Source organism: Harpia harpyja, chromosome 3 (assembly GCF_026419915.1).
Source record: "Harpia harpyja isolate bHarHar1 chromosome 3, bHarHar1 primary haplotype, whole genome shotgun sequence".
Classification (NCBI taxonomy): Eukaryota; Metazoa; Chordata; class Aves; order Accipitriformes; family Accipitridae; genus Harpia; species Harpia harpyja.
In genome coordinates, this window is record NC_068942.1 from 58,199,720 (window position 1) to 58,212,217 (window position 12,498).

The following is a 12,498-nucleotide window of genomic DNA, read 5'->3' on the forward strand; positions in this document are numbered from 1 at the left end:
CGGCACCGGACGCTTCCCTCCGGGGGAGCCCCGCCGCAGCGCCGGGGCAGCGCCCTCCCGGCGAGGCGAGGCGAGGCGAGGCGGGGCGGGGCGGCCGCGGGCTCCGGCGGCTCCGGCCCGGCCGCATGAGGTGGGGAGGATGGAGGCGCCCTGGACGGAGGGGCGGGAGCCGGGCCGCGGCCGCGGGGGGGAGCTCAGTCGCATCGGGGGTTCAAAGCCTCCCGCCTCGCCCCCGGGGAGGAAAGCTTTCGTGCGCGGAGCCGGATTCCGCTTGCAAAGGCCGCCCCCCTGCCCTTCTCCGGGCGGGGGCCGCGGGCTGCAGCGCCGGGGCTGGGGCCGCCGCGCTGGAGAGCGAGGATGGGGCCGCCCCCAGACCTGGGCCAGCCCGCGGCAGGCAGAAACGGGGCTCTGTGCTCCCCGGGGGAAGCTCCGGCTGCGGGAGGAAGTTGCCACCGCTCAAAATAAGTCTTTATTCATTGATCTGCTCTCTCCTAGATCTGCATCTTTCCTAGCCCCCAAAGCCCGTTGGAAATACGGTGTGGCTGTTTACTTGGGATCTAGAGAGCATCTTTTCCAGGATCTCCACAGGCGTTCATCAGCCTGTGAAGGAAATTACTAGGGAAATGATTATGAAGGAATTATTAGGGAAAAACACCGAAAGGAGGCTTTGCAGCCCGCTGAGGAAGAGTGCCAGTGCTGGCACAGACCCCAGAAAGGGACACCTAGCAGGGAAAAATAAAGTCCAACATTTCTACAGGAGCCTTAGCACAACCCTGCAAATCACCTGGGCCCATTTGTGCACCCACAGCTAAAAACAAGACCTGCACCTGCTTTTCAAATGGCGACATCTGGCTTGTGCAAACTTAGGGCTGAGATGAATCAAAGGAAATGTTTAAAACAAGACACAGACTGCAACACAGATGTGTGGTCAAGAATTCCATGCAAGATGGATCAAGAAGCCCTTTCAAACATCTCATTAGCAGCATGACAGCTGACAGCAGCCCAACTTCCGAGCAGAGGCAGCTTTACTTGGCTAGCACAGAGCTACAGCAGGCAGTTGCAGGAGTGCTGCATGTTGGGAACAGCAGTAACACCTGCAGACCTCTCCCTCCACAACAGAAGCTTCTCCAGACCGTGCATCAGGACTGTTGCTGTACGATGGACCCGAAACTGATAAGAAACAGCTAAGCATCCATCTCACATGCAAGGTTTCCTGGCTCTGGAGTCCAAGGCTAGAGGAGGACACTGATCTACCTGAGCTCTCAGACAGGCTATGGTTTTACCCAGCTATGCCAGTATGAAACTGGGGTGTTGGGGTTGGTTTTTTGGGGGTGGGGGTGGTAAAGGGATTGGGAAGGAAGGGGAAGAGGGTTTGGTCTCCCTAACAGTGGAAAAGTCTCATTAGCATTAAGAAAAAAAAAAAATCACAATATAGCATTTTTTTAAAGTCTTTATTATGCAGAACATAGAATATAGTTGAATGGATTTTTTTTTTCCCCAAGCAGTTTTTTCTCTGGTAGTTTTTTTTTGTTGTTGTTTTTTTAAACATGCATTGTTACCTTTTTAAAGCCAATATACCATCCATTTATCTTTTCCCTGTCCACAGAGCATCCAACTTCATGTTAATCCCAAGTGTAAAAAAAATTAGACATCTGGCATAAAATATTTCAGGGGGAGCCCATTTAAAAATTTTATCTAAAATGTCTTATCTACAAAAAAATCCAGTATATATGTACATTATAGCAACACAGAGGCATAAGAATACAGTGCAATTTAAGATGAAGTGCTGTGACTTGGTAATTCTGCCCAGGGCTTGTGGAAATGTGGGCCACCATTGGCTTCAGGGCTGTTAGCCTAAAGCCTCAGGCTCCAACGTTCCTCTGATCTCTCTCAAACTAGTCTGAAGTTAAAAATGCATTTAGCTTAATATACCGTTAGGGGGTAGCAGAAATACTGTCTGAATAGGATGAGATTTTGCAAAAAAAATGAATGCTTTACAGCAGTCAGATGGTTTGGTGCATGTTTCACTTCACCATGGGTATTTTTGGAACAGCATCAACCCTTAGCATACTTAAGTGAGACCTGTTCACCTACTATTGGTGAAATTAATTTGCTAGCTGCCACTCCTGAAGTCCCTCATCCTCTCAATAATTCTCCCACTTACAGCAGCCCAGGAACAAGTTACCGATGCTTGCTGCATAGGAACATCAGTGCAGAGAACTGCACTATTTTTGGCCTTCACATACAGACACCTCTTTGCTCCTTAAACAGCTGCTAGCCAGGGTCAAATACAAATTGAGCTGAACCTCTCCTTCCCTCCCAAGAAAACAGCAGTACATATTGCTTAACTAAGAGCACAGAGTATTCTTCCATGGGTTAAAATCCACTGCATTCTTCAAGGTCAGTTTTAATTTCAATTCTTCATACCAAGAGTCACAGTTTAAGGCCTTCAACACACACCACAGTCATCACCTCCTTCACCCAGCCCCTTTTGGGGACGTAAACACAACAGCTCCAATGCCTGCACCAAACACTTCTCTTCTTAGTGAAAGATAAAGCACAATACTTCACACAAACACTTCATGGTTGTGCTCTAGCTTCATGTCCAAACCCTTGAACAGGTGAACAACTGCAAGGCTGGGAATGTTTAGAGGAACACAAGCCATCACAATGGCATCTGAGTGGGTTTTTTTGTTTGTTTCTTTTTTCTTTGTTTTAAAACCACGTTCAAGTTACACAGGTCAAATGACTGGTGCTTTTCCCAAAGTGGTCCAATGCCACTTGGGTGCCAGGTCCAGTGCCAAAGCCAGCAAGGCACCTCCTGAGGTCTCGTACTAGCCATTCCCAGACAGCTCAGTGCTTCACCAGTGTTACAACAGACCGCAGGTACCTCAGATCTCTGTGCAGAAGGTGCCACCCACACAGATCCCAGCATGCTTGACACTTTCACAGGCTGAGTATAAACTGTAAAAATAATATATATAAACTGAATAAATTTTGGCTGAACATTGTATATTGGGATAAATCTCCACAAGTTTCCTTCTCTGTGATGCAGCAAAGGAGCTCATGCATAGCGCTCCAGATCCAATGCTGGAAGGTTTTCTCTTAGATGAAATTGAGAGCTCGTGCTCACAACTTTCCTCCAACCTTTCCTATGATCTGCCTGAATGGATAACGTGGCTTCTGAATGAGCAAACAGCTGCAAGCCAAATACTTTTCAGAGATAAAGAAATTAAAATTTGCACAGAAGGAGAGGAAGTATTTACTGGGTGTAGAGAAGTTTTAGAGGAGTGTCCCTCTGGGCATTGAAAGTTGCATTCCTGCCTTAGGGATGCTTGTTCAAGTACACATGAAAGATCCCTGCACAGCTGAGAATAAATGATGACTGACTGCCCCTTTTCTCCATCTCTGCTGTATTGGTCCTTCATCCATGCAGCACAGGGCTAGGTCACTGATATCACGGGCACACTTCCCTTTCCTGCTCTACGTGAAGGCACAACTCTGACAGTGGGTACCACTTCTGCACTCTTAGAGGAAAGAGCAAGAGAAGGATGGGTGATGCAATTCCTTCACTGACGGACTTCAACATGGTAAGATGTTCAGTCAATTCACTCCCGAGTCTTAGCCTAAAGCAGAAGTGTGCTACACCAGTAACCCAAGAACCAGAACAGCTCTTTAAGGATGCTTAGAAGGGGAAAAAATATAGAAACTAAACAAAGATTTAAATACACCATATACACAGATACTATACAAAAGTTTGTGTCTTGTTAAAAAAAAAAAAAAAAGCCCTGAATATTTTGACACAAAATCCCTTGGTTTCTTCTCTACCAAAGAACTAAAGAAAAATTATGAATCAGGCTCCTTAAGACAAAGGTCTACTTGGGAAGGCCAGCTTCTAAGAAGAAACAGATCTCTCACTCTTTACTGATGCTCAGTAACAGGAGCTTCTCAATTTTCTTAAAAGAATATGGCCATCAGCCTTGAAAACTATAATGGTTCTAAACTCTTCACTCAGCAGAGGCAAAATCTTGCTTGCTAAGTTCTTCAGAGAGGTACTGGGAAAGTAACTATTGTATATTTATGAGTAAGTTTCGCCAATGTACAGTACAAGGCAAAATCCTTTGTTCAAAAGCAGCCTTCATCTTCTTTTGAATTTTGCATCTCTTAAGAAATACCAGGAGTCATTTTCAATTAGAATGTCTCAGAAAAGTTGGCAGGGACTGAAGTCTATTTCTTAAGCAGCTTTTCTTCCTTTGTGATCTCTCAAGATTGGTTCATTCACTTCTACCACCAGGACAAAAAGGAGACAGATTTCTAGTCAGTACATAAATATCAAAGCAGCAATCCATCCTACACATACTGTGACAGCACACATGCTGTAGGTTTGCCTAGTACAAACCCGTAGTGGTCCTCCCTCTTGGAGGGGTCCCAACCCCTCCTGGGTTGTGGGAGCGGAGTTTTTTAGTAGATGTGAAAAGATTTTCCTGGCTTTCATGCTTGGTGAATTATTGACTTAGAAGTGCGAAATCTTGGATTTGTAACTTCTTTTTCAGAAGCAGTTTCAACAGGTACCAAACTTTGGCAAAACACATTCCCTTGAATAAAAGGCCTCCTGCGGGGGGTGGGGGGGAATTGCTTCCCAAAATGGATATGGCAGGGCTGAAATGTAACCAAGCAGTTTGCAAATGCTACTAACTGCCTGAATGATTTCTGAAATGTCTTTGCAACCCAGCATTTAGTCATATGCAGACAGCGTGACATAGCAGAAAGATACTAAATGGTAGAAGTTTTAGCATGAACACAATTTCCTCAGCAAGTGCAACTGGAATCCCAATGGGGGCCAGTAATTTTCAAACACTGACAATTTCAGAAGCGTTATACAGGAGTTACCTGAATTACTGAGATTTATCCAGATGTTTTTCTACCTTCTAAAGACAAACTGCCCTAAAACTGAATCCCAGAGACCAGATTAAGACTTGAGACTTCTCAAATCTACGATAACCCACTTCTAACTTAATATATCACAGTTTTCAAACTGACTTGACTACACAGCAGACACTAGCATGCTGTACGTCTGGGAATGCTCAAAACAGCTCCTTACTGACCTGTGCCTATGCCTTCAAGTTGGTTGGTTTTGTCTGATCTTAAACCATTCCATGATCAAGTCAACAGGACCAGGGCTGGAGTCAGAGCTTTCTGCACTAACCTCCTCTTGTTCCCTACTACAATCCAGAAAGTAAAAAAGCAATAATTCTTTGAGGTAAAGCTTCTTGAAGTCAGAAAGCAGGTCATCTGGTGGAATGCTAAAGCTAGTCCTGGGCAGAACACAGGTGAGAAAGTAAGCTCATGTAATTGCAGTTGACTCACTCTGTGGATGAACAAATGAGACTACTCCATAGCTATCAGAGTTGCACATACAGGTTACAGACTTCTTGGACTGTGCACACACTTTGCTCCAGAAGGCAAGCAAATAAACATTAGTGGACTAAGACAGAACAGTTACCTGGACTTATTTTGAAACTGACAATTTTACTACTTCTCATCTAATTAAATTTCTGAAATGCAATGGTAAAAGCTGAATCAGTGTTTTGAAGTTCTGTTACATTAAAATGCAACAAGATCTATAAATGCATGAAGACAGATATTCTATAAAATAGAAGCCAATTCTGCTTTAAATCACCAGATGTATTTGCAGAACTGCTTGCTTCTATTGACCAAAGTGATCCTTCCCTGTTAGTTGCAGAGTCAACATAAAAGAACTTAAAAAAAATTATTACTATTTTTGCAGCACCAGGCAAATAGCTTTGAGCTGCACTCTGCTTTAGCATTATGATGAGGAATCTGTTTAAATAAACTCCAGCCACCTGCAAAAAGCACTTTGTAACCCAAATTGAAGAGCTGGCCCAACACAATTGACACAATGTTAAAGCTTTACTATCTTTGCAGAAACCCTACATGTCCAAGGTATAAAACACAGAAACAAAGTATACTGCAACTGACTGCTGTTACAAAATTTTTGGTACCTCTTCAATGATCCACTCTGTTCACTGAAATAATTCAAGATGCAATGACTTAAGTAGCAGACCACTTCTAAGGTGTGCTAGAGCAAAGGTGTCTATTTAAAACTTTGATCAGAGTAAGACAGTGTGGAACTTGCATATAAAGATTCCAAACAGCAACTGGCTCAGTGAACATTAATTTGATCTCACTGTAACAGAAATGCAAAAGAATAAAGATCTCAAACTAAATGCAATTGTGAGGACATTCTTTCTTCAGGGAAGGCCTACACAGATATGCAGCTGCCAACCGAAACTTTGCTGGCTAGACAAAATGTAATGTGTGATACAAGAGTCAAGCTGTCTATACTCTTTGCATAAAAGCCTTGCACAACAAGGCCAATGAAGAACACCTCATATATGACGAGAAAGAGTGAATTAGTGTGGCAAAGGATAGCAATCAGTCTTTCACAGATCTGCATGAAATAAGTGGTTCTCCTAATAGTCATCCATTGTCTAGGCCTGCTTACTGAGGGGTTCTGGTCTTAAGAAGCACAAGGCTGGCTATGGTTTACTTAATCCCAAGAGCACCCTTCTAGAACTTAGCAGTGACTTGTTCATGGTTTTATGATAATTCTAAAGCAAGAGAAATTAACCTGAAGATGAGAAAGCAACACACACTAAAACCACCTTTTTCTTTTTTTTTTTTTTTTTTTTTTTAGACAGAAGTACGTCAGAAGGAAGACAAAACAGAGCCCATTTAAAAAAAAAAATTAACAAACCCCCTCTCTATCACTTACCCTATATCAAGAGGACAATTAGTGTCAAAACAAGGAGACAATCTGGAATCCATACTGGGAAGGAAAAGAGGCTAGAGTCCCAGAAGTCCTTCTGCCTGTGGCTTACAAAACTAAATAATGTTTGGGAACAATGGTCCTGTCAGTGACATGTCAACAACACATTTATTTTAAAAAGGCTAAATTCAAGTTTTAAACACAAGTAACTGCAAAAGAAAAAAAAATTTTGGTTGATTATCCATCTTGTTAAATATGTCAAAGTTAGCAATCAGCAGTTTCTCTACGAAGTCTCCAAGAACAGGCAGGTCAGCTCGCTCCTTACTGGGAAGGTCAGATACCTAGCAGTGACACTGGAAATGCTGCCATGCCAGCGTCACACATGCTCACTTCATCTCAGCCAGCATTTGGGAGGGTAATGGTGCATACAAAGTCTGAGCTGATCAGGCACAGCCAACTTGGGTTGCTGTGAACTCACTGAGACAAATAAATAAAAAAAGCAACAAGAAAAAATAAAGCCAAGCACCTCTAGGGCCAGACCCCGAAGACACAGGAATCAAAGCTTTTTTTTCCTCATCTCCCTATTTACAAAATGCCATTTAGAGCTGATGTGGCCACTTCAGTATTGTGAGGAAATGTCTTTTATGATAAGCAGTCATAAGTGTGTTGTTCATGGATGCTGTGGCCTATGTGCCACAGAGTGTCCCACGGGATGTGTCCCTCCCACCAAGGCACACGGAGGGAGTTCAGTCTTCTGTTTCTTCATATGTTGTCTCGTCAAACGGCCGGTCCAAGAGAGGTACCAAACGGTGACGGGAATATTTCAGTTGCAAAAGGTCCCCAACTTCATCGATTTCTTTTAAAGCCTGAGAAAGAGACCACAGTAGATCAGCAGAGGAGACAGATACAAGCAAGTTATCAGCACATCTTCCTTTTTGCATGCCTGCAGACTACTCCGACAGCCATTTTACTTAAGTAATTTTACTGTGCTAGAAGTCCGTAGCTTCAGAGGTGCATAGGATTTGGTTTAGATTTTAGCATTCAGAAGTCTTGAGACCAAGCGAGCAGCACTGGTCACTTAACAAAGAGTGACTCTGCACCCACTTGATTACTCCACTTCCAAGGCAGGATCATAATATCCAGCAATACTAACTCAAATTTCACAGTCGTCCCCCCCAAAAAAGCCATGACTATTCATAGAGAGAAAAACCAAGAACAGTGTTCCTCCCTCCCTGGAGATAGTAAAGCTGAAGCAGAAAAAAATAGACATGGAGGTTTGACTCCTCTTTATGCATCATTCAGTATGAAAATAACAGTTGTGTTAGCATACCATTTCTGACTTACTGTATTTTTTAAATTGCAAGATAGCAAAAGGCAAACTGCAATATTGTGCTAACAAGTGTCATGGTTTAACCCCAGCCAGCAACTAAACACCACACAGCCGCTCACTCACTCCCCCCCACCCAGTGGGATGGGGGAGAAAATCGGGAAAAAGAAGCAAAACCCGTGGGTTGAGATAAGAACGGTTTAATAGAACAGAAAAGAAGAAACTAATAATGATAATAACACCAATAAAATGACAACAGCAATAATAAAAGGATTGGAATGTACAAATGATGCGCAGTGCAATTGCTCACCACCCGCCGACCGACACCCAGCCAGTCCCCCGAGCGGCAATTCCCCCACCCCCACTTCCCCGTTCCTATACTAGATGGGATGTCCCATGGTATGGAATACCCTGTTGGCCAGTTTGGGTCAGGTGCCCTGGCTGTGTCCTGCGCCAACTTCTTGTGCCCCTCCAGCTTTCTCGCTGGCTGGGCATGAGAAGCTGAAAAATCCTTGACATTAGTCTAAACGCTACTGAGCAACAACTGAAAACATCAGTGTTATCAACATTCTTCTCATACTGAACTCAAAACATAGCACTGTACCAGCTACTAGGAAGACAGTTAACTCTATCCCAGCTGAAACTAGGACACAAGTTTATTGATGCATTTGTTATATCTACACTTGGTTAATTTGCATTGTCCATATACAACTAGACATGCAAGCTCTGTATTGTAAACAACATTGCATGGGAGGTTTTTGCCAGCCAATCCAAGGAATGAAAAAATGTTATTCCGGGTAGGATCCCAAGAATTTTCTCCCTTGAAAGCAAGTCCCACTGACTGAGGTTGCCACAAAGGCAACGCTCAGGCAACTGATGGCCCAGAACACTGCTAGTGAGCTAACAAAACCTTACACCATTTTGACCTGAATGCAAATGTTATGAAGTTTACCAGAGATCAAACATCTCCTAGCATAAGAAACAAGGAAAGTCCCAGCTCAGTTAATCATACTTTCTTTATGTTGCAATCTCTTTGATAAGACACTGGTTCACAATGGGGTTTGTTAAAAGCCAAACCCTAAACTTCAATTCACTTCTCTACAGAACACTCCTGGAGCAAGGTACAAAATAAATCAGTTGCTGCAGAGAAATTTGCAACAGTATGTGATGCTAATTATCCTTTATAGGCAAGTGACAAAGAAATGAGCTCAAAAGATGACTTCCAAGTCCAATGTGATTTTTGAACTCGAAGGTTAGCATTCTGCACTCCCTTGAATTGTAAATTTATTCAGATAGGTACATTCAGCATTCCTTCAGAATGCCACTAATTCAACATTAATGCTACAATTTTAACATGTTCTGGGTCAAATGCCTGTCTCTTGAGAATAGTTGGGAGATGAGGGTTAATATCCCTACATGCTTTTCCTTCCTGGATGGATAGTTCAAGTTTTTGTTTCTTTAAAAAATGGCCCCTCATGCTTGTTATATCTGGCAGCAAAAACCTCTCCACTCTGAAATCTGGGGGAATGACAAACCCAGAAGTTGGACCTCGGTAAAACAAAACCAAAAACAAAAGCGTGGGCACAGTTTGCCAGAGCTTTAAGTAAAGATCCCATATGGAAACAATTCAAGGTTAAATTTCTGTTGAAAGAGTCTGTTAACTGTTATTCTTAAATGCAGATTTAGGATTTTATTAATTTAAAACAAAAAGGACCATGTGACTGGCAAAGACTACAAAGGAAATGGCGTTGGTGAACTCTGACTTCAGGAGAGTGTAATATATTTTTCATCACTGAAAAGAAAGCACCAGCCCACAGGGATGCAGGTTATGAGGAACTTCACTCTGATCCTGAGCCAAATATTTTAAGGCAAGGAAGTTTTATTTACATAAAACGGTTAAAATTGTAACTGAGAACTGTTCCCCATCATGTGGGTTTACTTAATAAGAACAAGGAAGCATTACAAATATCAGCATTTACAAGACAAGCTTCTCTTCGCCATGCTCCAAACCTGGATAATTTTTTTTTTTTTCCCAGAAAAAATACCATACCAGACCTAGTTAGCATCCATGCACACACAGATGGGCTACTGAGTTCTCCCCTCCGTCACTGACTTGAAGAAGCACTCTGCCAGCTCTCTCCAAGTCTATTCATTACAGTTCTTTCTCCTCCTGGATACTGTTGCCACAGTTCAGCAGAGGGATCAGATCTGAAGGCTGCCTTAATGATTAGCTGCCTGAAATCAATCCCTTTTCACTGCATCACAAGAACGCACAACACAAAGTCACCGACACAAAGACTTGTTCCTTATTAACTCCTCTTGCCAATGTTCTGGGTTCAGAGCATGCAGCTGTTTTGAACCTTAAAGTGGATTACACTAACTTGGAACAAAGCCTCCACATACTGAGCTAACTCAGGATTTCTTAATTCACTTCAAAATTCACACCTCATTTTGTCCTGGATTAATTTGCTTAGGCAGACAAGCCCTAATATATTGAACAAGCATTTCCTCAATTTAGAGCATTTAGCACCTACAGACGTACTCAAGAAATGAGTCTTCAGAGATAAATGCACAAAACTTGAAACATTTTTTGGAAAGCAGAAAGACTTGTAAGTGAATTGCCAGGAAAAGAGCTTTTTTAAGTGGAGTAATAGAAGTTACAGATTGGTTTTAGAAGAGAGCACGTATAGTACTTACATAGACCCTGCAAAAGCAGCTTGTTACGGTGAAGACTCCAGCTAGTCATAAAGAGAGAAGATAAAGAATCTAACCAACAGCAAGACTGCATGATTGCTCAGGTAGTGCCAGCACATCAAGTTTGCATGTTTCAGTTGTAGCTCAGTTTACAGCAATATGATTTCAGAGACTTGAGTTTTCTTTCTTTTCCTTCCTCCCACCTCCTTCCCATTCATCTCCCCCATGTCCACCTGGCCAGAAGTTACTGCTCCCTCATTTGTGTAAGGCACTCGGTTCTATTACCATGCTCTGAGCCAAGTTTGTGATAGTATTAATTTTATACGGGGGGAGAAAGGAAGGGAAGGAGAGGGCCTTCTCCAAACACACACTTCAGAATTTTTATATGGAATAGAAACAACTGAATTGGGATAATTACGAGAAGAGTAGCAGGACAAGTAGCTGGGAAGGAACTCCTTAAGCAGTCTGCTGTCAAAGTGTCAGGGCAGAATCTCTCAGGTCTTACAAGGCACAAACAACTCAGAAGCAGAAAGTACAGCACCACAGATACATGGCAGGTTGTTTAACTGATACAGAACAACACTGAATATACATTATCAAACTGCACACACCACTGCCTTACTATTTTTCGTAACAAAACTGAAATAAAAAAGAGCCATTTTCAGCTGTTGATTTGAAAGTTCTGTGGCAGTGAAGTGTGAAAGTTTGAATCTTTTTTTTCTTGACAAGATATTTGTAAATATCTGTTTATAAGTCCCATTTGCTATTCATATATTGAAGTGTTACCACCTGATCACATCTGGACAGTGGGCATGATTTCCCCTTCATTACTCCATGATGACTATTCCCAATCACCTTCTTGTCCACAAAATGTTTGAAAATAGTTTCAAGGCTTCTTTCCTCCATCATTTTCCCAGGGATCAAGGTGAGGCTTCTCAATCTGCAGTTCCTCAGATCACACTTCTTGCCCTTCTTGAAGGGTGACATTTGCTTTCTTCCAGTCCTCAGGAACTTCCCCCTATCACCACGACCTTCCAAAGATGATAATCAAGAGTGGCCTTGCAGTGACAGCCAGCTCCCTCAACACTTGTGGGTGCATCCCATCAGGTCCCATGGACTTGTGTATGTCCAGTTTGTTTAAATGTTCCCTTATTTGATCCTCCTTCACACCAAGGGTAAGTCTTCATTGCTCCATATTTTTCCACTGATCTCACGGGCCCAGGATTCCTGAAGGCAAATCTCATCAGTAAAGACTGAGGCAACAAAAAGCACTGAGTACCCTGGCCTCTTGTATGTCATTTCTCACCTGATCCCTATGCCATTCAGCAGCAGCCCCACATTTTCTCTACTCTTCTTTTTGCTACTAATATCCCCATAAAAGCCCTACCTGCTGCATTTCATATCCTTTGACAGATTCAACTCCAGGTGGGCTTTGGCTTTCCTGACCCCATCCCTGCATGCTCAGGACGGTATCTCTATTTCTCCTGGGTCACCTGTCCCTGCCTGCATCTCTTATGTGCTTCCGTTTTATGTTTTTGTTGGTTTGTTCATCCATGCAGGCTTCCCAATACATTTGGTCTCCTGTAAGTCAGGATGGACCACTCTTTGGGGGTGGGTGGGGTGGGGGAATCAACCAGCTGAACACCTTTCTTTGGGATCATATCCTACGGGATTCTTCCAAGCAGGT

The 12,498-nt window shown here is 42.9% G+C and overlaps 1 protein-coding gene across 1 annotated transcript in view; it reads right to left on the bottom strand.

Moving 5' to 3' along the window:
- Nucleotides 1-3,198: 3,198 nt before the first annotated feature.
- Nucleotides 3,199-12,498, bottom strand: part of SPTLC2 (serine palmitoyltransferase long chain base subunit 2) — an 82,039-nt gene continuing 72,739 nt past the window's right edge. The window contains exon 12 of the mRNA XM_052782837.1: nt 3,199-7,656. Coding sequence (XP_052638797.1) covers nt 7,537-7,656 — 120 coding nt within the window. The 3' untranslated portion in view covers nt 3,199-7,536. The remainder of the gene's footprint in view (nt 7,657-12,498) is intronic.